Raw genomic sequence first — 26,377 nt, 5'->3', positions numbered from 1 at the left:
CATTCTATACGATCATGGCTGATCTTCGGCTTCGACTCCAATTTCCCACCAACTCCACATATCCCTTGATTTCCTGAGAGACCAAAAATCTGTGCATCACAGCCTTAAATATATTCAATGGTGGAGCATCTACAACCCTCTGGGGTAGAGAAATCCAAAGATTCACAACCCTTTGAGTGAAGACATTTCTCTTCTTCTGAGTCCTAAATGAACAGACCTAAATGAACCCTTATCCTGAGACTGGACACCACCCCCCACCACCCCATTTCTAGATTCCCCAACCAGGGGACACAACCTCTCAACAGCTACCCTGTCAAGCCCCCTCAGAATCTTGTATATTTCAGTGAGATCGCCCCTCATTCTTCTAAACTAGACTAAATAGGTAATTGTAGAGTAGGTTAAAGGGTCGGCACAACATCGTGGGCCGAAGGGCCTGTACTGTTCTATGTTCTATAATATAGATCCAAATGGCCTCCTGCCGTGCTGTAAATTTCTATGATTCAAATGATTCTATCTGTTTCTTTAATTCTTTCCTCCTCAACAGCTCACTCATTGGACTTGGTCTCCACACCTCCCAAAGTCAACCTCAGTGTCTCTTTCTCACCGTTTCTTGCTTACGCTTTGTATATATCACGGGTGTTAATCTCCATTTATTCAGTGACCCTGATCCAGTATGTTTAGTTTTTTTAGTTTAGAGATACAGCACTGAAACAGGCCCTTCGGCCCACCGAGTCTGTGCCGACCATCAACCACCCATTTATACTAATCCTACACTAATTCCATATCCCTGCCACATCCCCACCTGTCCCTATACTTCCCTACCACCTACCTATACTTGGCACATGGCCTGGCCCATATTCACCAAAAGTTATTTGGACACGCCAATATACAAATTGGTATAACATATGCCAATTTTTGGGTCCTAGGATTTGTACCTATCTATACAATGGCATAGCTGGCATCATGTTGGTCTTCACTTTTTCAAATGTGTGTTGGAAATCAATGTAGGATCAATTTAAATATTTATAAAGGGGTCTGTTTCCGGACCCTTCTGCAAAATATGTGAGGTGGAGCATGCGCTGTGAAAATTGCCCTGATACTCCTTCCCTGACCCCCTTCCCAGTCTCCCCATCATTCTCCCTAACCCCCAGTCTCTCTCTTCTCCAGCCCCCTGCCCCGAATACGAATCTCGCAACTCCCGTTCTCCAGTCTCACTTTCTGCCCCATCTCCTGATCTCTATTCCCCAGTCCCCTTTCTTCCGCCAGTCCCCTGTCATTTCTACTCATGTTCCAAGTCCTAAAATATCTGACCCCTAATCTCCTCTCCCTAATGTCTTCATGGCCTTTTCCAGCCTATGCCTCCCTGCACTGTCCCCTCTCTCTTTTGTTATGCGTGCCAGTACTGTGCTGGTGGAAAGGTGACATCATGGAATGGGAGTGGGTGCTGCTGTGGCAAGTAATGTAAAAGATGTAATTCTGCTGTGCTGTTAGAAGCAGTGCCTGGGAGATTCATGACCCATTCCAGGAGACACAGCACACCATAGGCCCACTGAAACTGGGCCACAGGCTGTGTGTTTGACACCCCTTATCTTTATTTTAAAATACCAAGGTTGTGTAAGCATTCATTTGTCACATTTCAAAGCATCACATTTGGATCCGAGTGGCTCAAATATAATTTTTCAAAAATACTAATATTAGATATTAATAGGTGTAGAATGTATCAATCAAGGTGCTGGAAGGGGAAAATATGAAATTCCAATAGAGAAGCATCAGACAAAAAACAGCTTTCAATAAGCAAAAGGTAACCAGTAAAATCAGCTACAATCTTGTATTATCACTAGCCAGAGGGCTGACCCGAAAAATGTTTTTAATGTAAGCACAAGAAAAATTACAACAGTAATGAAATTCATAACTTTAAACTTATAGATAAAAGCAAAATACTGCAGATGCTTGAAATCTGAAATAAAAACAAGAAATGCTGGAACCACTCAGCAGGTCTGGCAGCATCTGTGGAAAGAGAAGCAGAGTTAACGTTTCGGGTCAGTGACCCTTCTTCGGAAGGGGGTCACTGACCCAAAACGTTAACTCTGCTTCTCTTTCCATAGATGCTGCCAGACCTGCTGAGTGGTTCCAGCATTTCTTGTTTTTATTTTAAACTTATAGAGTTGTTTTGTGTTTGTGTGCGTGTGTCTACAACCTCAAAACTACACCTTCTGTTTGCTTCCCTCAGTTTCATACAGGATGGACAGAGGGTGTAGCTCACAACAGTAAAGTGTGCCTTGCCCTGTGAATGGCCAATCTTGTGGTTGGATATATAATTTTAAAATATTGCTAAAAAGAGACATGCTGTCAACTTTTCATTTTGCACTTGTCAGGACAGACGCAAGAATGCCAAATTTCAAAGGGAGCAGCACTTTATCCTGCATGAGAAAAGGGTGCTGATTGGTTGGCAAGTCGACTCTGGTCGAAGCGTTGCCATGGAGAATGCACCAGGGAACTATTGTTCCTCACGATTTTGTTTCCTTCAAAAAAGGCGCAAAGCCTGGACATGTTCCTTTTGCCTGCAGAGGAAAGGTCCCCGAGTATGAATATATGTATATTCTAGCAACCACATTGTGAGCCTGCCTGAGAATCCTGAAGTGGTTGTTAGTGTAATTCTTAGCACACTCGGGATTGTTCAGCAAGTGCTGTCCGATCATCGAGTCACGTTGGACACGATGTTCTGAGTTTTGCAAGCACGGTCTGGTTGAGTACGGTCAATATTCTGCCTACTGCGAACAGCCAATGGGACATGCTGGTTGATATAATCTGCCAGTCGTTGGGACATACGGCCTATGTACCTGGCATCGCACTGGCACTGAAATTCACATACCATCAAAAAAAAATTTAAAGACGCACCCTAGTTTTTCTTTAATTTAAAAAAGTGATGTGTTTTCTTTTAAAATCTCTCCCACAATATGTAAAGAATACTTAATTCTATTTTTTCTTTAAAGAACAATTATGCAGAAGATGGAAGCCCAGCAACAACAAATTATATGACTCAGGGAGATAAGCTTCGTGCCTTAAAAAGTAGAAGACAACCACGATCAGCAACAACGGGAACATTAAGGTAATGTATTATTGATTTGTAGATTACAAAGCTAAGGGTTGGCAACCTTCCACCTACAAAAGATGATGGACATGCAGCAACAATCCATTAAGGTGGGGTGTCTTCTCATGCTGCACCTTTGCTGATGGCTGTGAAGGGCAATCTTTGAGAGGCACGTTCTCGCACAAGTGCTGCACGTGAAGCTGCCAAATAATGCTGTGCGTTGTTGTCTTCGGCGTTGGCTGTCAAGCTGCTGTAGCCACTGGTCGTCGTCGTAGTGCACGTTAGCCTGCAGGATGTGTCACCATTTCCCCCTTTCACCAGCTAGTAATTCCCTGGTGCGATAGTCAACATTTAGGGCTTTCTGTCATGCTTGCAAGCATTCTTGAAGTGGAGCTTTGGGCTCCCGGTTGGTTGTCTGGCCCCGGCTACCTCGCCATATACAACCGTCTTCCATCCTGCGAACGTGTCCGATCCGCTAAAGCCGTCTCTGTTTGATTAATGCCAACAAACCTGGGAGCTCTGCCTTTGAGAGAACTGCCGCAATTGTGATTTTGTCCTGCTAGGATATACCCATAAAGCACCGCAGACAGCAAAGATGGTAATTATTGAGCTTCTTTTCCTGGTAGTTGTAAGTTGCCCATGTTTCACAGATATACAGCAAATTGCTGAGAACACAGGCCTTGTAAACCATCAGCTTGGTCTTAAGGGTAAGCTTGATGTTATCCTATGTGCATTTCGTGAGTTGGCCAAAGGTGGTTGCTGCTTTCCCTATGTGTGTATCGAGCTCTGCATCAAGGGACAGATTGTCTGTCACTGGTCCCAAGGTAGCAGAATCTGCTAACCACTTCCAGTGGGGTGTTATTTAGTGTGATCAGGAGCATAGATGCACCCTTGTCCCATGACCATGGTTTTCTTGACACTTATAAGCAAGGAAAACAAGTTACAGGCATAGGAGAGACAGTTGATGTGTCTTTGTAGCTGAGTTTCCGTGTGAGCAACTCGCACAGCGTCATCAGCATGGAGGAGTTCTCTGATCAGGACGTGATTACAAAGCTATGGTCAATAAAATTCTTAAAAGTGGGAGTAAAATGTTCAAGAAATTTTAGGGAAAAACTTTGAAGAGTTTTTGTTCAGATGTCTTGTTGGCATTTGTAATTAACTTGTACCTCACCTGTAGAGTTCGAAGCAGCTTTTCAGAGCTGTCAAAAGCATAAATCCTGGTGTTAATTATAATGTGATCAATATTCTTGTATATGAAAAACAAATTAGTGGAATGTAAAACTGTTTCTTTAATCAAACTAGTTTGATCTGTAAAATCTAATAGCAACCAGAAATAGGTACGGCAGTTTTAGTTTACATCAAGTTGCATCAAATATACAGCACAGAAACAGGCCATTCATCCTAACTGGTCTATGCTAGCATTTATACTCCAGAGGAGGCTCCTGTCACCCTACTTCATCTAACTCTATCAGCATATCCTTCAATTCCTTTCTTCCTCAATGTGCTTAACTAGCTTCCTGTTAAAAGCTTCTGTGCTGTTTGCCTCAGCTACTCTCTGTGGTACAGCATTCAACATTCTTACCACTTGTTGGGTTAAGAAGTTTCTCCTGATTTCCTGATTGGATTAATTAGAGGCTATTTTTATACTTTTATGCCTGCCACACCCCTTAACATGGTTAACCATCCTCCTGTATGACCTCCTAGTTTTGGACTTCCCACAAATTGGAAATATTTTCTCCACGTCTATCCTATCAAACCCTGTCATAATTTTCAAGAGCTCTATCAGGTCATCCCTCAGCTTTCTGTTTTCTAGAGAAAGAGCCCCAGCCTGTTCAGCCTTTCCTAATAAGTATATCCTCTCAGTTCTGGTATCATCCTTTTATAATTTTTGGGGGCATTTTCTCTATTGTCTATCTTTTTTAAAAATGTAGACTGCAACTGTTCACATCACTTCAAGTGTGTCCTAACCAAAGATACAGGTTTAGCATAACTTCTCTTCTTTTCAATTCTATCCCTCTAAAAATAAATCTCTGTGCTTGGTTTGCTTTTTTATGGCCTTAATAATCTATGGCACTGCTTTTATTGATTTGTGTGTCTATATTCTTGGATCCCTTTGCTCTCTTACTCCATTCAGACTCTTATTATCTAAGCAATATGCAGCTGCTTTATTCTAACCACCAAAATATGCTACCTCACACTTATCTATATTGAAATTAATTTGCCAATTACACGGTCATTCTGCAGACTTATTAATGTCCTCTTGTATTTTTTCACGTATTTCCTTTTGCATTAACTGCATCTCCCAATTCTGAAATTGTGCTTCTGATTCCCGAGTCCAAATCATTAATGTAAATTGTGAACAGTGGTGGTCCCAGCACTGATCCCTGTGGAACACCTCTTATCTTTTGCTCGTTTGAGTAGCTATCCTTAACCCCTGCTTTCTGCTTTGTAGTTCGCGTGCTATCCATTCTACTACTTGTCCCCTGACTCCTCATGTTCTGACTTTAGTCTTGAGTCTACTGTGCAGTGCCTTATTGAGGGCCTTTCAAAAATCCAAATATATTACATCTACTGTATTACTCTTGTCTCATCTTTCTATTAGTTCTTAAAAGAATTTAATAAGCTTGGTCAAGCCTGACCTTCCCTTTTGAAATCTGTGCTGACTACTCTGTTATATTTTCGGTTTCTATTTGTTTTTCTAATACATCTTTGAGTAAAGATTCCATTTTCTTTCCTGCTGCTAACATTCAGCTAACCGGTCTATAGTTCCCTGGACTTGTTCTATCTCCCCTTTTATATATAAGAATGTAAAAAGTTAAATTCTCCTATTAACCCAGAGAAAAGAGCTCTGCCATTAAAACTTTTTGTCTCAAAGTGTGGTTTTGCTTCAAGCCTAGAATTGGCTGTAAAATTTAACTTCTGAACAGTTTGTCCTGTGTAATTAACATTTATTCAATTAAATCACCCATGTAAATAAGTATTAGTCAATGAAATATTCCTAAAACTGAACATTTTGTATGCATTCTCACATTTAATCTCAGTTTGGTGGATTGAGTCCTTAAAACAGTTGTCCAGACATTTTCTCACACCTCTTTGAAAGTAATATCTAGCAACCATGCATATTAAGTTTTTTTTATTGCCCCAAGGTGAGGCTAACCTAATTGGAAATAAGTACTAAACAATGTAAGTTATGGTTTATTATGTATGTGAAAATAAGATAGTATATGTTTACCCTTCATATGCTCTGACTTGTAATATTTCTGCAATTTAAATATAAGTTCTGTTTTGTTAGTTCACAATTAAGAGCAATGGAGTAGCTATCTGTACTGGTTTTAATTGCATTTTGCTTTTGCAATGCATAAGACAAAAGTTTTGATACCTTTCAGTCAGAACTAAGGTAATGCTGCAGATTTGGAAATTTGTTGCGTCAGATAGGCTGTTAATGTGTTTCTTGACTTTCTATTCTGGTATACAAAGCTCCTTGAGTTAATTGAACTTGGGATGCACTCTAGTTTATTTAAATCTCTGTTTCTGGGTACTATATTTAGGCTTCCTTAAATTGTTTCTCCTTCTTTGACTGTAGACTAGTTAAGTGCTATTGTTTATGTATAAATGTCGAAACTAAAGGCCTTATTTTTTGTGTAACACAAAAGATAAAGGTAACACATGGTTTGATAAAAAATTATGTTGTATTTTCAGATAACCTTTCCTATGGTCTCAAATAGATAATAATCCTGTTTTGTCTTTTGGCTTTATTTTTCTTGTATTTTCATATCGCTAGTTTGTGTAACAATGTTTTGTCTGAGCAGTGTGACATAAAATGCCTACTGTTTCAATCACCAACTATATTGGTGTTAACTGTTATCTTTACAATAGATTTCAGATTAGACCCAAAAAAAGAGACAGAGTTGCAGGGGATATAAAATTGAATAAAATTCAAGCTGTAGGTACTGGCCTTAGTACCAAGAATGCCAGCCAGCATTCAGAGTAGCTCACAGATCTTCTCTTTGCACGCTGTAAAAAATACATTTTCAGAAAACTTGCTTGGCATCATATTTATCTGAAGTATTGATTTTGCATGATATGAATAACAAGCACAGTGCAGACATCCCAGCTGCACCTCCGTAGGAGCAGAGGAACAATTGTGCATGATTTTTCAGATTTATGTGGAGGGTTACATAATAGAATTAGAATTTTGGGGCCGGTTAGTCAAAGTACAGCTCTCATTCACACAACTGATGATTTAAAGCAATATTAGAACAGTGAAAATAACCAGTAAGATGGGTATAGAATTTTTTGTGCAAAATATGGGAACAAGATCTCTTCTGCAATTCACATTTGTTGCACTCAGGAACTTTTGAGTTATTGATCGAAGAACACGTCCATCTCTCCCTTCCTCACCTCAGAGAAAAGTTAATGGTTTCAGTGTTGTGAATATTTTAGTTGGCTTACAATTTTTATGCATGAAATTAAGCTCAAAGTAGATTTGAACTATTTGCAGTTCAACAGGCCTATACAAAAGGGGGAAAATGTGAACAACTTAATTGAAACAGATGAATGAACTGCTGTTTATAGGTATATATCCTGGCTAAAATGTTTTAATCTGTCATCCACTTTTACAGTAACTAATATTCTACACAGTGTTATCTTCAGTTGCTTACCCAACAATTATTTTGTCTACAGATGACTAGGGACCAACAAAGTTGTCTCTTTCAAGTTAGTCTCTAAGTAGTAGCAAAAGAAATCAGTTATCCTTGGCATAAAAGGGTGGTGTCTGTGCACTGGCTTGCTACTTTCACTTAGCTGAAATTACTGCCTAATAGTGATCCAAACCAAGGATGTACCCATGTAAAACCACCCATCGAGAAATACGGTATTGGGTTCAATCCCTGGTCTGTGCTAAGTGATACTGAACCGTACAGAACAGATACACTTCAGTTAGATCTGTGCTGAGTTAGCTGATTTTAGTCATAGAATCATAGAATGGTTACAGCACAGAAGCCATTTGGTCTGTCCTGTCTTTGCCGGCTCCCCCGCCTTTTCACTGTGAGCTTGCAATTTTTTCTCTTCAGATAATTATCCAATTCTCTTTTGAAAGCCTCAATTGAATCTGTCTCCACCACAGTCTCGGGCAGTACATTCCAGATCCTAAGCACTCACTGCATAAAAAAAAGTTTTTCCTCATGTCGCCATTGCTTCTTTTGCCAAGCACCTTATATGGATGTCCTTTAGTTCCCGACCGTTTCACCCTAACTACTTAGTCCAGACCCCTCATGATTTTGACCTCTATCAAATCTCCCCTTAACCTTCTCTTCCCCTAAGGAGAACAGCCCAAGCTTCTCCACTCTAACCACATAACTGAAGTTCCCCATCCCTGGAACCATTCTCATGAATCTTTTTGCACCCTCTCTAATGCCTTCACATCCTCCCTAAAGTGTGGTGCCCAGAACTGGACACAATACTCCAGTTGAGGCCAAATCTGTGTTTCATACAGGTTCATCATAACTTCCTTTTTTTGTGTGCTATGTTCCTTTTTATAAAGCCCAGGATCCCATATGTTTTATTAACTGCTTTCCCAACCTGACCTGCCACCTTCAATGATTTGTGCACATATACCTCCAGGTCCCTCTGCTACTGCACCCCTTTTAGAATTGTACCCTTTATTTTATATTGCCTCTCCTCACTCTTACTACTAAAATGATCTCTTAACACTTCTCTGTATTAAATTTCATCTGCCACATGTCCGTCCATTCCACCAGTCTCTGTCCTTTTGCAATCTATCACTATCCTCCTTGCAGTTCATAATATTTCCAAGTTTTGTCATCCACAAATTTGGAATTGTGCTATGAACGCCCAAATCATTTAATATATATCAAGAAAAAAGTCGAGGTAACTGTTGGGATGCTTCAGTTAACCCAAGTGCTCCTGGCAGGGAGGAGTTCCTGCTTCTGATTGCTTTCTAATGCCAGGAGGACTGGAGGATAGCAAATGTTGTCCCCTTGTTCAAGAAGGGGAGTAGAGACAGCCCTGGTAATTATAGACCTGTGAGCCTTACTTCGGTTGTGGGTAAAATGTTGGAAAAGGTTATAAGAGACAGGATTTATAATCATCTTGAAAAGAATAAGTTCATTTGCGATAGTCAGCACGGTTTTGTGAAAGGTAGGTCGTGCCTCACAAACCTTATTGAGTTTTTCGAGAAGGTGACCAAACAGGTGGATGAGGGTAAAGCCGTGGATGTGGTGTATATGGATTTCAGTAAGGCGTTTGATAAGGTTCCCCACGGTAGGCTATTACAGAAAATACAGAAGTATGGGGTTGAAGGTGATTTAGAGCTTTGGATCAGAAATTGGCTAGCTGAAAGAAGACAGAGGGTGGTGGTTGATGGCAAATGTTCATCCTGGAGTTTAGTTACTAGTGGTGTACCGCAAGGTTCTGTTTTGGGGCCACTGCTGTTTGTCATTTTTATAAACGACCTGGATGAGGGTGTAGAAGGGTGGGTTAGTAAATTTGCGGATGACACGAAGGTCGGTGGAGTTGTGCATAGTGTCGAAGGGTGTTGTAGGGTACAGAGGGACATAGATAGGCTGCAGAGCTGGGCTGAGAGATGGCAAATGGAGTTTAATGCGGAGAAGTGTGAGGTGATTCACTTTGGAAGGAGTAACAGCAATGCAGAGTACTGGGCTAATGGGAAGATTCTTGGTAGTGTAGATGAGCAGAGAGATCTTGGTATCCAGGTACATAAATCCCTGAAAGTTGCTACCCAGGTTAATAGGGCTGTTAAGAAGGCATATGGTGTGTTAGCTTTTATTAGTAGGGGGATCGAGTTTCGGAGCCACGAGGTCATGATGCAGCTGTACAAAACTCTGGTGAGGCCGCACCTTGAGTATTGCGTGCAGTTCTGGTCACCGCATTATAGGAAGGATGTGGAAGCTTTGGAAAGGGTGCAGAGGAGATTTACTAGGATGTTGCCTGGTATGGAAGGAAGGTCTTACGAGGAAAGGCTGAGGGACTTGGGGTTGTTTTCGTTAGAGAGAAGGAGGAGGAGAGGTGACTTAATAGAGACATACAAGATAATCAGAGGGTTAGATAGGGTGGATAGTGAGAGTCTTTTTCCTCGGATGAGGATGGCAAACACGAGGGGACATAGCTTTAAGTTGAGGGGTGAAAGATATAGGACAGATGTCAGAGGTAGTTTCTTTACGCAGAGAGTAGTAGGGGCGTGGAACGCCCTGCCTGCAACAGTAGTAGACTCGCCAACTTTAAGGGCATTTAAGTGGTCATTGGATAGACATATGGATGTAAATGGAATAGTGTAGGTCAGATGATCGGCGCAACATCGAGGGCCGAAGGGCCTGTACTGCGCTGTAATATTCTAATTCTAATGCCCATTCCTGCAAAGTGCACAAAGCTGTTGGCAAAGCCCAGCAGTAAGCTCAGCAGTGATGCCCTATGTAGTCAAGTAACCTGCAGATGCATTCTATCTAAGATTATACATGAAGCATTGCCATTTGAGTAAGGGACATCACTAACAGAACATTTAAAACCATAATTAAAGGACTAAGCCAGCAATTTCATCATACTAAAGGTAGGATTGTTATTGTACATGTGTGAAGATATTGATGATGAGAATGCCGCTGTGGTTAGACTTTACACATAATTTATCAGGTCCATGATGCTGTGTACTTAATATTAGGATTAGCTGCCAGAATAATCTATGAGCTTAATTGACCAAGACAAGTGTTTTGACCACAAGAATAAGAGAATGAAAAATATTTAATTTAAGATAGCATGAATAATTCTACCATTCGGATAAGTGCTCTGAAAGTTTTAATAACACTTTCTGGTGAAGTGCTTGCTGCTTTCCTGTACCTTTTGACAGTCTACCACTTAAAACAAATGCAGTTACTTAAAAATATCTATTTCAAGGAAATAGTGTGTGCACATGTACTCCTGAATGACATTGGCTTTGTCAAAATGCAGCTGCTGTAGAAATATATGAGCATCTTGTTAAAAAAAACAAGCTTTAGTTTATTTTTCCTGTCCTTTCATCTTGTTCCCTGAAGTAGGGTTGCACTTTTTTTTTAGAAATAATTGTTACCATTTGCATAAAGAAGCACAGTTGAAGTGGAAAAGATGATGTCATTCTCTATCCTTAACATGTTTGCTAATGTTTCTTCAAAGGTAACTACTGTGTGCATTACAGTGATCAAAGAACTGTTTTTAGTGTATTTTCAAAACTGATTAAACTAATGTATTTAAGTGATTTGCCAGAAACTAATGATCAGCAGCTCTCATTTTCCTGTTAGTATTGTTTTGTTCCAATTTTATTACAATCTAAAACATGGATCTGGATTTTTATTTTTTGTGAATATTTATTATTGTAAACATGCTGTAAAAATAAATTGGTCAACTAATGTAATTTAATAAGGCACATTACAATTAATGTATTTATTATTTTAAAGGTTAGATGATATGAAAGTTCATTCAAGATCTCCATCACAACCATTCAGGTAAGCAGATGTAATTATGTAATTTTTCTAGTATAATTACATTTTTAAATGTTTATAGTGCAGATAAAGATGAAAATGAGCTTTTTTTGTTACCATTTATAAACTATGGAAAGGTTTGACCTCTGTTTAAAAAAAACTAACATCACTATAACTGGACAAAGACAACTACAGTAATTGAATTTTTATTTCTTCTACAAATTACATGTAAAGACACCTTTTGTGTATGGTTGTGTTCCCTCAGCAAAATTTGCAGATTACATTTCAGGAAAAAGTGCACACATGCTTTGAACATAGACTTTTCCCATAAACCAGGTCTTGGTGCTCAGTTTGCTTGTTGTATTGTCAACACCCAGTTTGCAAAGACCAAATGTGATCCTTTTTACTAAAATCTACACAAGGAGAGAAAGAATGATATGGGATCACGTTAGCAACAACACCTAGAATTTATATGGTGCCTTAACACAGAAAATGTTGCTAGGTGCTTCACAGGAGGATAATCAGATATAAATTGTCAGTGAGAAAAGAAGGAGATATTAGATGGGGTGACTATAATCTTGGTCAAAGAAGCTGCTTTTAAAGAGGGTCTTGAGAGGAAAAAGGCAGAGAGATTTAGGGAGGTAATTCCAATGCTTGGCCTATATGGCCTGAAGGCACTGCTGCCAATGATGGGATGAAGGGGGTGAGGGATGCGCAAGATGCCAGGGTTGGAGGGCTGGAGGGGGTTACAGCGATGGGGAAGCTTGAGGCCATGAAGGGATCAAGGTGTTGGTGGACTGGCAGCCATTGTAGATCGGAAACACAGGGGTGATGCATAAGTGGGACTTGGTACGGGTCAGGATATGGGCAGCAGAATTGTGGATGAGCTCAAGTTTGTGGAAAATGGGAGGCTGACCAGGGAAGTGTTGATATTGTCAAGTCAGGAGGTAACAGAAGAATGGATAAAATCTCTAGTTTTGGCTTCATTCACTGCCTTTGAGTTTGCTGCATAGTAAATTGAAGGCTAGCGTTTTGTTTTTACTATTCTTAGTAATGTGTTTTGTTAGTTTTTCCCACTAATCTCTAGTCTGCTAGTTGGAGATTACTTCTGTGTGATCCTCGTAACTTCTACTAAGAGATTATCTTAGATTTTCTTTTTACCTGGGTTGAGTTCTTCTGGAATCGCTAACACCTGGATTTTTCTTGTAAGTTACCTCACCTGCAAGTATTTGATACTTCCTGTAGCCTAATTATGTACTAGATTTTTATCTGAATCTTTAATGCCACCTTTTACATTTTTGAAAAACATTAGATTTGTTCAATTTGTGGCAAAAATCTAGATTTTGCACTGTAGTTGTACCAAGGTGGTTACTAAGATTTGCCAAATTGGTGAATACATCTATGGGAACAATGACTAGTGAAGCCCCTATAAAGCACTGAGCAGGTTGACAGAAAGATTGTCTGTCCGAAGGGATACATTGGCAATGCTATATAGCTGTATACATCAGCAGGTTCTTGCTGTACAAAACTGGAGCAGAAGTAACATGCTGGGAAGGTATCTTTCTCGGGACCTATCTGCAGCATTCATTATAGTTGATTACGCTTCCTTCATCTGTCTCTGTAGATCTGTCCTAATATAGTTTCATTCCTACCTGACCAAAGGACATCTCCAGCAATGGCTTCTGTTGCCTTTCCTGTCACTTCTGAACTCCCATGGATCTATCCTTGGCCTCGCCTTTTTCAACTGATATTGCCAATGGGTAGCGTACACATTGAGCACAGTGTTAAACTTCCACATGTATGCTGACAGCATCCAACTCTACCACTTCTCTGAACTGTATATATGCTGTCAGATTGTTATCTAAGATGAATTCTTAGATAGGTTACAACTTCTTTCAGCTGAACATCAGAAGAACTGAAGCTAATAATAATATAGTTTCCCTTCCTCAACTTCTCTGTCTCCATCTCTGGAGAAAGGCTGTGTAGTAATATTCATTATAAGCCCACCGACTCCCAGAGCCACCTCAGCTACACTTCTTCACACCCTGCCTGCTGTAAGAACTCCATTCCATTCTCCCAGTTTCTCCGTCTCCGACGCATCTGCTCTAATGATGCTACCTTCCACGACAGTGCTTCTGATATGTCTTCCTTTTTCCTCAACCGAGGATTCCCCCACCACTGTGGTTGACAGGACCCTCAACCATGTCCGGCCCATTTCCCGCACCTCTACCCTCATCCCTTCCCTCCCTTCCAGAACTGCGACAGGGTTCCCCTTGTCCTCACTTTCCACCCCAGCAGCCTCCACATCAAAAGGATCATCCTCTGCCATTTCCGCCACATCCAGTATGATGCTACTACCAAATGCACCTTCCCCTCCCTTCCCCGTCAGCATTCTGAAGGGATCGCTCCCTCCACGACACCCTCGTCCACTTCTCCATTACCCCCACCACCTCGTCCCCTTCCCACGGCACCTTCCCGTGCAATTACAGGAGGTGTAATACCTGCCCATTTACCTCTGCTTTCCTCACTATCCAAGGCACCAAACACTCCTTTCAGGTGAAGCAGCGATTTACTTGTACTTCTTTCAATTTAGTATACTATATTTGCTGCTCACAATGTGGTCTCCTCTACATTGGGTAACCAAACGCAAATTGGGTGACCGCTTTGCGGAACACCTCCGCTCAATCCGTAAGCAGGACCCCGAGCTTCCAGTTGCTGGCCATTTCAATACCCCCCACCCCGCTCTCATGCTGACATCTCTGTCCTGGGATTGCTGCAGTGTTCCAGTGAACATCAATGCAAGCTCGAGGAACAGCACCTCATTTACCGATTAGGCATGCTACAGTCTGCCGGACTGAACATTGAGTTCATTAATTTCAGAGCATGACAGGCCCCCCTTTTTATTTTTAGTTATTTTTTCTTTTTTATTTGTTTATTTTATTTTTGTTTGTTTAGTTTGTTTCTACTGTGCCTACCCACTTTTTTTAATGTTATGCTTGGAGCCAGGGGTGTTCATTTTACAGTCAATTAACATCCTCTCTGTACTAATGCTTTGTCTTTCACCACACCATTAACATACCGTTTGCCTTTGTTCCATGACCTTCTGGTCAGTTATTCTCTGTGACCTTGTCCTTTCAACACTTTCTCTTTTGTTATCTCTTGCCCCATCCCCACTTTCCTTGCTTAAAACCTTTTACATTTCTAATATTTGTCAGTTCTGATGAAGGTTCACTGACCTGAAATGTTAACTCTGCTTCTCTCTCCACAGATGCTGCCAGACCTGTTAAGTATTTCCAGCATTTCTTGTTTTTATTTCAGATTTCCAGCATCTGCAGTATTTTGCTTTTATTATTAAGAACTGAAGCTGTTGGCTTTGTCCCCTCACAGATTCTGCTTGCTTATCACTGGCTCTATCTACCTCCCTGGTCACTCTGCTTGAACCATCTGTAATCGTGGAATATTTTTCAGTCCTGAGCTGAGCTTTAATCCTGCATTCTATCTGTGACCTCTGATATAATGATGCTGACTTCAACTCCTCTGACACTGAAATCCATTCTCCACCCTGAGAGACTCCCCACTTGTTCAAAACTTGCTCCTTTTGCCCTGTTCCACACTAATTCTCATTCTTTGACCATAAACACCATCCCTCACTGTCCTTCACTTGCTTCCTGTTCCCTGCCATATTAAATTTACAGTCCTCATCTTTAAAGCCTTACAAAGTCATGCCTCACCCGACCTCTGCAAAGTCCTCAGCCCATTAAACATCTTCTGAATAAAAGCAAAATACTGCGGATGCTGGAAATCTGAAACAAAAACAAGAAATGCTGGATTCACTCAGCAGGTCTGGCAGCATCTGTAGAAAGAGAAGCAGAGTTAACGTTTCGGGTCAGTGACCCTTCTTCGGAACTGACAAATATTAGAAAAGTCACAGATTATAAACAAGTGAGGTGGGGGTTGGGCAAGAGATAACAAAGGAGAAGGTGCAGATTGGACCAGGCCACATAGCTGACCAAAAGGTCACAGAGCAAAGGCAAACAATATGTTAATGGTGTTTTGAAAGACAAAGCATTAGTACAGATTAGGTGTGAATATACTGAATATAGAACATCAGCAAGTGCAAACCTGAAGAAAAACAACCTGAAAAAAACAGTGGGTAAGCAAACTGAACAAACTAAGATGAAATGAAATAAATGCAAAAAAATGTAAAAAGGAATGCAAAAAAAAGGAAGAAAAAATAACTAAAAATGAAAGTAAAGTGGGGGGCTGTCATGCTCTGAAATTATTGAACTCAATGTTCAGTCCGGCAGGCTGTAGTGTGCCTAATCGGTAGATGAGATGCTGTTCCTCGAGCTTGCGTTGATGTTCACTGGAACACTGCAGCAATCCCAGGACAGAGATGAGAGCAGGGGGGAGTGTTGAAATGGCAAGCAACCGGAAGCTCAGGGTCCTGCTTGCGGACTGAGCGGAGATGTTCCGCAAAGCGGTCACCCAGCCTGCGCTTGGTCTCCCCAATGTAGAGGAGACCACACTGTGAGCAGCGAATACAGTATACTACATTGAAAGAAGTACAAGTAAATCGCTGCTTCACCTGAAAGGAGTGTTTGGGGCCTGGGATAGTGAGGAGAGAGGAGGTAAATGGGCAGGTATTACACCTCCTGCGATTGCAAGGGAAGGTGCCCTGGGACGGGGACGAGGTGGTGGGGGTAATGGAGGAGTGGACCAGGGTGTCGCGGAGGGAACGATCCCTTCGGAATGCTGACAGGGGAAGGGAGGGGAAGATGCGACTGGTAGTGGCATCACGCTGGAGGTGGCGAAAATGGCGGAGGATGATCCTTTGGATATGGAGGCTGGTGGGATGAAAAGTGAGGACAAGGGGAACCCTGTCACGGTTCTGGGAGGGAGGGGAAGGGGTGAGGGTAGAGGTGCGGGGAATGGGTCGGACACGGTTGAGGGCCCTGTCAACCACAGTGGGGGGAAATCCTCGGTTGAGGAAAAAGGAGGTCATATCAGAAGCACCGTCATGGAAGGTAGCATCATCAGAGCAGATGCGTCGGAGACGGAGAAACTGGGAGAATGGAATGGAGTCCTTACAGGAGGTAGGGTGTGAAGAAGTGTAGTCGAGGTAGCTGTGGGAGTCAGTGGGCTTATAATGGATATTGGTAGACAACCTATCCCCAGAGATGGAGACAGAGAAGTCGAGGAAGGGAAGGGAAGTGTCAGAGATGGACCATGTAAAGGTGAGAGAAGGGTGGAAATTGGAAGCAAAGTTGATAAAGTTTTCTAGTTCGGGGCGGGAGCAGGAAACGGCACCGATACAGTCATCAATGTACCGGAAAAAGAGTTGGGGGAGGGGGCCTGAGTAGGACTGGAACAAAGAATGCTCGACATATCCCACAAAAAGACAGGCATAACTAGGACCCATGCGGGTACCCATAGCGACACCTTTTACTTGAAGGAAGTGCGTGGAGTTGAAGGAGAGGTTGTTCAATGTGAGAACAAGTTCAGCCAGGCGGAGGAGGGTGGTGGTGGATGGGGACTGGTTGGGCCTCTGTTCCAGGAAGAAGCGGAGAGCCCTCAAACCATCCTGGTGGGGGATGGAGGTGTAGAGCGATTGGACGTCCATAGTGAAGAGGAGGCGGTTGGGACCAGGAAACTGGAAATTGTCAAAATGACGTAGGGCGTCAGAAGAGTCACGGATGTAGGTGGGAAGAGACTGCACCAGCGGAGAAAAGATAGAGTCTAGATAGGAAGAAATAAGTTCAGTTGGGCAGGAGCAGGCTGACACAATGGGTCTGCCGGGACAGTCCCGTTTGTGGATTTTGGGAAGGAGATAGAAGCGGGCTGTCCGGGGTTGCGGGACTATGAGGTTGGAAGCTGTAGAGGGAAGATCTTCAGAGGAGATGAGGTCAGTGACAGTCCTTTGGACGGTGGCTTGATGTTCGGTGGTGGGGTCATGGTCCAGAGGGAGGTAGGAAGAGGTGTCTGTGAGTTGGCGTTGAGCTTCTGCAAGGTAGAGGTCGGTACGCCATACAACAACAGCACCACCCTTGTCTGCAGATTTGATGACCATGTCGGGGTTAGACCTGAGAGAACGGAGTGCCTCAAGTTCAGAGGGGGACAGGTTAGAGTGAGTGAGGGGGGCAGAGAAATTGAGACGACCAATGTCTCGCCGACAGTTTTCAATGAAGAGATCAAGAGCGGGTAAGAGGCTAGGGTGAGGGGTCCAGGTAGAGGGAGAATACTGGAGGCGGGTGAATGGGTCTGCTGGTCGGGGGGAGGACTCCTGGTCAAAGAAGTGAGCCCGGAGGCGGAGGCGACGGAAGAAGAGCTCAACGTCATGCCGAGCGCGAAATTCATTGAGGTGGGGGCGTAAGGGGATAAAACTGAGTCCTTTCTGAATGTTGTATTCCTCTAGCTTTCTCCTCTTTTCATTTCTCCTATTTCCATCATTGGTGGTAGACCCATCAACTGTTTTGGTCATGTTTTCTGGAACTCTTGTTGGATCTCTTTCCACTTTTTAAAATCTTCTTGCTGCCCATCCCTTCAACCACGTTTTCCGCTACGCCTGATTTCTTTATGTTTAGATGTCCCATTTTCAGCACCCATGTGTAAAGTGTTTTTATGCCAAAGGTAATAGACAAATTCAAGTCTTAATATAAAATGTGTGCATATCCTTTAAATTTGCAGCAGGATCAAGAAACTGGGATTTTTAAAAGGGACATAGTGGTTGTGCTTGTGTATTTTTTTATATGAGTCTGCAGGTAAAGCCAAAACAGATTCTGTTTCCCTTCTTTTCTTTCCCACCTCTCCAAAGTCCATTTGGAATTGCTCCTATCCTCCACTCAGTATTGTCCATTTAAAACATGGTTCACATGTGGATTTGTTACCCATTTGATAAATTTTTATATCAAATCAGGATGTGGATGAAGCTGGCAAGACTACTTATTGTCTGTTCTTAGCGGTCCAAAGAAGGTGATGGTTGGCTACCTTGGACCATTGCTGTGAGATCTTTGTGACTTATCAGATGAACTGTGCTTCCCAATGCTCATTGCACAGGTCTTTGTATTTTGATCAATTTATCTATTTCAGTTGAAGAGGGGAAAAAAATTCCCATATCTCACATGAAAAGAAAGAGTTTGTAAGTACCTTTCACAACCTCAGGATGTCCCAAAGCGCTTTGTAGCCAATGAGTTGCTTTTGAAGTGTAGTCACTTCATGTAATGTAGCAAACTCAGCAGCCAATTTGTGCACAGCAAGGTCCCACAAAAAGCAGTGTGATCATGACCAGATAATATTTTCTGGTCTTTATTTTTAAACCTGCAGATCATTGTGGTAAGCTACTGGTTCAACACATTTCAATAGTTCTAGTGGCTCTGCCTCAAGCTCAAGTTAGAATTTTGAAAATTCCATGTAAAGCTGTTCAACAGTTTGACTTTCACTTTTCACATGACTTTTATTGCTGTATTGTTATAACATTTGAAAATATGATTCAACTAATACAGCAATCTTACTGGAAAAAAACTTGGTGTTTTTGTTCTTGTAATGGTTACGTTATTATAAAGATCATATGAATCATCCTTAAGTTCAGTTTTCAAAAATGAGTTCATTGAATCATATAGCAAATATTATCCACTTAGTACTATGGTAATTCAAGGTTGTTTAATGGCTATGTTTTAACAGAGTCAATTCTTCAAGTACTAGCCAAGGATCCATGTCACCTCTGAAATCTTCAAAGATCTCAATGAATTACGCAAGTCCTAGAAGAATTAGCAGAAGCCCCATACCCTTGAACAGTAATCTAAAAAGGTGAAGTTTTTGTTCATAGAGATTACTTTTTTTAAAATACTGTCTCAAACTTCTAATTATGTAGCACAGAAAGTAAAAACATTTTGTCTTCCCTTTATCTAAATACAATTAAATTTACTTTCTGACTAAGTTGAATTTGTTTTGTTACCTGAAAAATTAATGTTTGGGCTATGACATTCAGCTTTGCTCTTGAGTATGCTTTAGAAATGTTTTAGCTACTTACAGGTTTGTTACTGTGGAATATTTGTTTGATACTGGGTTATGCACTATCCAGAGGCAAGACAAATACAGCAAGAAGATTTCAGGTTCAATCCCTGGTCTGTCGTGATCTACCCAATCATGGCTGTAGTAGTGGAACACATTATACCTTAGTTTCCTAAGAATGAATTGAGAAGCTAGAATTTATGCTCCTGAGGCTTTCCAATAACTCTATATACCGGGTGAGGGCATAATTTAGTCAAGCTGCAGTAGTCCCAAGAGGCAAATTGACAGCTTGCATTCCTTAGGGCTCACATGCAGTGAGGTTACATTGGCATGGTACCAGAGGACAGGAAGTTCCTGTGTGTCTAGATTCCAGTTGAGGATCAAAATGGAAGAAAGAAAAGCAACAGGAGACAATTCCAGCACTGACCTTGGCTGAAGTAGTTTCCAGTACATTTTCCAATCAACCCTGCCACTGCATTTCTTGCTATTGTTTAAACATCCATATTGATATATTTTTATATTGGCTTCTCATTATTACTTCTCAATATTTCAAAGCACTTCACATGCATTATATTATTTGAAGTATGCTTACTTTTATTGCGTGGGCAAATTTGTAAAAACATGTTCTGATACAAAATTTGTGCACAAGTTTCCTTAGGTTTGTACAACCACTTTTTGGTGGGGTCACATTGTTTGTTGTTCCTCATCTATTTGCAGGGGAATTTGACCAAATGGGATGGAGAAGTTCACTCATTGGCACTGCCCCTACAGAGCTCTTCAGTGATCTGGTTTTTCCCTTTCTCAGTCTCCCCTCCCACTCCCCACATATTGTATACAAAAAAATGCACTTCCAGAATTAATCAAATATAAAACTCTGGAAGTTGAGTTCAATATTTCCACCCCCCCCCCCCACCATTTTCAATAGCATCATGGAAGTTTATGGATCATTTATTTAATGTTCCTTTCATATTTGATGTTGGTATTTTAATCTTTTTCGAAGTATTTTTTGTAAAGTTTAGATGTTAATTTCACTTTTTTGAGAGCTTTCAACTTTACAAAAGTAATCAATGTCTGCTTCCAGATAAACCTCAAAGGTTTTAATTTTTTGTTTGAAGTTTTTTGGGTAAGATCTGTGTTTCTTTGGTCAGTCCCTTGCTCCAGTTAACCTGATTTTGGCTTTGGTCAGTAGTCCTTAATTTGAACAATTCCTTATTGTGCCCTGGGTTTTTCCAGGGCCAGTAGCAGCATTTGAGTTGTTCATCAACTCACAGTTTGTTGACTCGTGTACTAAACTCAGCAATGAACACATCTTTTCAGTGAGTATTAAGGAAAATTGCAAAAATAAAATCCAAATCACCATTAGGATATGTTTTTAAATTTCTTAACTTTGTTTTCCCCTTTAAATGTTGCTCATACAAGCTGCAGGTTTTCTTACTACATGATGGATTTACTTTGACTAGCTGTAGATCTTATTAATGCACAAATGGCTGTCATTGCCTTTTCTAGAAACCGGATTTCTATTATGAGTTGTCGTAATGTGACAGTTAAATGGTAAGGTTTAACACCTAAAATTGAACATAATAGTGACCTGCATGTATAGTTATTGAACTTAATGATTACAAATATAAGAGGCTAAAATGTTAGTGAATAAATTAAATGAAACTACTTTTTAGCATGCAAAAGTATATTTGAAAGTTTTTTCCACATGCATGGCATTTTTGTTTCATCATAATTGCATGTCTTTTTTCCCATGTACATTATGTCCTGTTCTCCCCATTGTCTGTTTCCATTTAGCTTCTCCGTAAACTCCAGGCTAGGCAGTTCACTAGGGAATCTCTATGCTGCCCCTGATGAAACTGAGAACGCTATGACATCAACTCCTAGGACAAGTTTTACACCTGGTTATTCCTCCAACCAGCTGTATAGCAGCTCGCAGCTTCCTGCGAGATATTATCATGAACTGAACAACAACTACCACAGCAAATGCAACAGTGGCACTACCTGCAATATCCCCATCAATACTTGTACCAGCCCGAAGGATGATTACAGCTGTAGATCCACCTGCAGTGGCCTTGGTCCTGCCACCATGCGATACCTAAGCCGTTCACACCCCGTAAGTTTACGTGCTCTTGCGCTTTCCGAGCTGTCATAAAGGGTGTTTATCATTTTGCCATTTATTGAAGTAGAGTGGGATCTCGAATGTGGAGTGGCTGTACCAGTGGTCACTGTATTGAATATATTTGTATTGAGGGTAAAAAATTGCTTACATCAAAATTTTACTTGGCAAAAATTTGTTATAATTCCTAGGCCTGTGATGGGTTAACTGATCTCAGCCAAAGCAATAGTAAGGGTATGATAATTGGCTAAAATTTCCACTCCTTATTATTGTCCAATCACTACTGTTGGAAGCGTGGATTATCAGTCAGGACAGAATCGACTCCATTGTATAGCCTTTGAAGTCAAATAACCTGCTAACACTCATTCAGGCTCACACATGGATAAGCTATTGGAGAACTCCTGAAATATATATAAGTGCACCCCAGGAAAGAGTTGATACCATTGAGAACATGGACAAAATTTGTGAGGAAGATGTAAAATTTATTCTGCTTGGCTTCAATTATTTCTATCTCACTATTGCATTTGTAGCTGTATTTCAGAACTTGTTTGTAATAAGGAAATTAAATTGCATTTTTCTTTCTCTAAACAGGGTAACTGCAGGTAGCGTTAGGCATCCAGGCAGTACTCACATAATTTAATTGAGATATTTGTATTGTACATTCTGCCTCAAGAAGCTACTTTAGACAATTGTCTTTGCAGATTGAAGATCAAGTATGACAGTCTAAATGTACCAACTAGATGCAAAAAGGTTTGCAGAGACCCACTCAATTCAAGAAGAGAAATCTCTTACATTAAATTGTCTTTTTACTTTTTGACTGTCTCCTGTAGATGTAGTTCTGATTGAAAGAAAATGTATGCGACTCATTTTTAAAGAGTTATGATTGCCAGAGCGATTATAAAGCAGTAATCAAATCTTGGACAACTGCTTGAATGCTTTGACAATCTTAAATCCCCAAAATACATGACTATCTTCAAATCGTTTCATATGTATAGTTTGTCAGTTTGTGATGTTTTCCATCCTATGGAAAATTGTTCCCAAGATTAAATGCAATATTACTGCAGATTAAGGTGTAACCCGTAGTCAATTAGTAAAAAAAAAAAATCATGTAGAGGTTCAAAATAATTTCATACATTCTGAATCATGTTTTCTTTCACATCACATTTTTCTTTCTCTGTCATTCTTATTCCAGAAAAAAGCAATGTGTTATTCATATGTTTTACGTCTTCAACTTTATGGTAGACATATGATCTATGGTCTCCATTGTGTCTCCATTGGCTTATGACTTGATACCTCAGTTTGTTCTTTTATCATTATTATGAGCAACGGAATGTTTTCCACAGGAAAGAGAATTCCACTTATCACAATTTATCATACTTGTTATCCAGTAACTTACTAGACTTTTGAAAGTGTTATTTATGAGAATGCTTGTACTTTGCTTTTCATGCATTACAGCCACTATTCGAGTAGGAGTTGGAGAGATTTACAGAGTGATTGGAAGTGGATAATGGTATTCCTCAGGGTTCAGTTCTGGGACAACTTCTGTTCTGTCCTGGTATGAAGTTTACACACAATTTCAACCTAGATATAAAGCTTAACTTGGGTGGAATCAAATGAAACGGTACAATACATCATGGACCTTTTGTGTGACTTGCACCCATAACCATTTTCCGCTGGTGTTTCGTGATCTTTTACGTTGGTTCAAAAAAGCCTCTTTACCCGAAGCAATCCCACCCACAATGCATGGCCACACACTCAGGTCAAAAAGGCGAGTTTCCAATGATTGTGCCATTTCGTGGGGTTTCATCATATTGTGCATAGGCACCCATGTTCACATGAATTCACTGTTAACCTATCCTGCATTGACCAGGGGGCATTTGAAGCCATTGGCCAAGGTCTATTTCTCCTGCTGCAGCAATTAGTTTAAATTCAGGTGTAATTCAGTCATTTTCCTGATAGCACCATGAGGGGAAACTCCAGGCTCCTGTGTATGTCAATGGATTGAATATGGAACCTGATGGTGTGTTGTTGAAATTTGCAGATGATATTAAAATAAACTGCAAATTGATGTTAAGATGAAGAATGGGCTAAAAAATTACAGGGGATAATCAGTGTCACTATGTGAGATGATGCATTTTGGTTTTAAAAAAAATATCGGAGCAGTAACTGTCCTGGAAGTAGGTTTGGTGCTGTGAAAGAGCAGAGAGATTTGGGGGTAGAGGTTCACAAGACATTAAATGTAGCATCATGGCTTTGTAAGGCTTTAAAAAAAAACTAATGTAAAGAGAGGACATAAAAGCCAAGAGGTACTGATGAGCCTATATAGAAGCTTAAGACCTCAGAGCAGTGTATTGGGCTCCACACTATAAAGAGGATATTGAGAAGTACAATGCAGATTCACCAGGATGCTACCTGGTGTGAAGAAATCAAATATGAAGAAAGGCTTGGATAGATTGATCTTTATATTTGTGGGAACAATGGGGAATATGGGGGTGCTATAATGGAAGATTTTTAAATTATGGAAGTATGAGCCAGACAGGCAGAATCATAGTCATAGAGGATTTTAGTTTCTCCCAAATAACTTGGCAAGGATAGGGCGTGAAAGAGAACAAGGAAATTGGGTTTTAATTTGTACAAGACTCTCTTTCTGGCCCAACAAGGGAGGACATACTACTAAATCTAGAAATGGGTAATGAATTTAAGCATGGGAGAGCATCAAGTAAGTTGTGATCATAATTTTGATAATGTTTAAGGTAATGATTGAGAGAAAGATAGATGGTACAAAGACCAAAGTGAGAGTTTGGAAACTGTCAACTATGAGAGAATAAGAATTGAGCTAAGGGAAATAAACTGGAGAAAAATATTAGCAGAAGTAGAACAACAGGGGGCAATGTTTAAAGGAGTGAGTGATCAGGTCTGGAGAAATATTTTCCACTAAAAAAAAACTAACAGAACAAGATGCAATTGATAAATGGCAGTGTGGTTAAAATTGAATCTAAAGGAAAAGGCATGCTCAAAGTATATAAACTATAAAAGGGAAGGTGATAAAATCAGTTCTGATGAACAGAGGAGAAGGCAAAGAGGAAATATGAAATGAAAATTTAATGGAGAATACTTATTCTATAGGCAGATAAGTAACAAAAGGGGAATTAAGATAAGGATAAGGATGCTAAGGGACGAGCAAGATAAATTCAGGAGATTATACTGATATGGCAAGGATACTGACTTGATGCATCGCCTCAGTCTTCATTGAGGAAGCTAACCACAAATAGCATGAATAGAAAAGATCAAGAGGGATATTACAACACTTAAGATCGAAAGAAATTTCAAAACAAGAACAGCTTGCCCTTCGCCATTACGTGTCACGTAGGAAACTGTTCCTTATTGTTGTACTTGCTTTGCTCTGTTATTCCAATTGATTAAGTTGACTACAATGACAGCTGTCCTTTCCATGCAATATTTCTGTTATTTTCATGGTGATAAAGCCTGTGCATCCACCATTTTAGTAATAACCAAGAAAGTAAAGCCCACACAACAATCAAAAAAACCACTCGCACTCTGCTTTGTTTTACCATTTTACAAAAAGGCGGAAAATGGTTATGGTACATATGCATACTCTGTGGAAATGAGCATTGAGATCATGTGTCACATGACTGTCTAGTACCCTATTTACTAATCGAATGTGCAATCAACCACAACTGGTGGTTGTGAGAAAGTATGCTTATGACAGATGCCAGGCAGAAAATACTATTGAGACCCAAGCTGAATATAGAAGGTTCAGAGGGGAAGTGAAAAAGCAAATAAGAGAAGCAAAGAGAGAGTATGAAAAGAGACTGGCAGTTAACATAAAAGAGAATCCTAAAGTTTTCTATAGACATATAAATAGTAAAAGGAGGGGTGGAGCTGATTAGGGACCAAAAGGGGATTTGTGCATGGAGGCAGAAGGCATAGCTGAGGTATTAGATGAATACTTTGCATCTGTCTTTACTAAGGAAGAAGATGCAACCCAGGCAATGGTGAAAGAGGAGGTAATTCAGATACTAGAATTGATAAGGAGGAGGTATTGGATAGGCCATAATTTTTCAGTCTTCCTAAGACTCGGGGGTGGTGCCACAGGACTAGAGAATTGCAAATGTTACACCTTGTTCAAAAAAAGATGTAAAGATAAGCCCAGCAACTACAGGCCAATCAGTTTAATGTCAGTGGTGGGGAAAATTCTAGAAAGAATAATTCGAGACAAAATTAATAGTCACATGGACGAATTCAGGTTAATTAAAGAAAGCCAGCATGGATTTCTTAAGAGAAAATCATGTTTAACTAAAATAAAGGGTACAATTCTAAAGGGGTTGCAGAGCAGAGGAACCTGGGAGTATATGTGCATAAGTCATGGAAGGTGGCAGGACAGGTTGAGAGAATGGTTAATAAAGCATAAAGTATCCTGGGCTTTATTAATACGGGCATAGAGTACAAGAGCAAGGAGGTTATGTTGAACTTGTAGAAGAGACTACTTCATCCTCAGCTGGAGTATTGCATCCTGTTCTGGGCGCAGCGCTTCAGGAAAGATGTGAAGGTGTTAGAGACAGTGTAGAAAGATTCATGAGAATGGTTTGACACAAACCTGTAATTATTTTTCTCCTTGAATTAAAAACAATGCCTTTAAGACTCTGTTAAAAA

The 26,377-nt window shown here is 40.5% G+C and overlaps 1 protein-coding gene across 3 annotated transcripts in view; it reads left to right on the top strand.

Annotated features, from left to right (window-relative positions):
- LOC137372977 (dual specificity protein phosphatase CDC14A-like) overlaps nucleotides 1-26,377 on the top strand; it is a 126,179-nt gene that overhangs the window by 80,539 nt on the left and 19,263 nt on the right. For 2 of the 3 annotated variants that reach the window (XM_068037559.1, XM_068037560.1), the window contains exons 7-10: nucleotides 2,994-3,109; nucleotides 11,554-11,601; nucleotides 19,258-19,383; nucleotides 21,382-21,700. In XM_068037559.1, coding sequence (XP_067893660.1) covers nucleotides 2,994-3,109; nucleotides 11,554-11,601; nucleotides 19,258-19,383; nucleotides 21,382-21,700 — 609 coding nt within the window. Of the gene's footprint in view, nucleotides 1-2,993; nucleotides 3,110-11,553; nucleotides 11,602-19,257; nucleotides 19,384-20,829; nucleotides 20,904-21,381; nucleotides 21,701-26,377 lie in introns of those variants that run through there. The other variant, XR_010975539.1, reaches the window with a different exon arrangement.

This window comes from Heterodontus francisci, chromosome 8 (genome assembly GCF_036365525.1).
Source record: "Heterodontus francisci isolate sHetFra1 chromosome 8, sHetFra1.hap1, whole genome shotgun sequence".
Classification (NCBI taxonomy): Eukaryota; Metazoa; Chordata; class Chondrichthyes; order Heterodontiformes; family Heterodontidae; genus Heterodontus; species Heterodontus francisci.
This window is presented reverse-complemented; position numbering and strand designations above follow the sequence as displayed.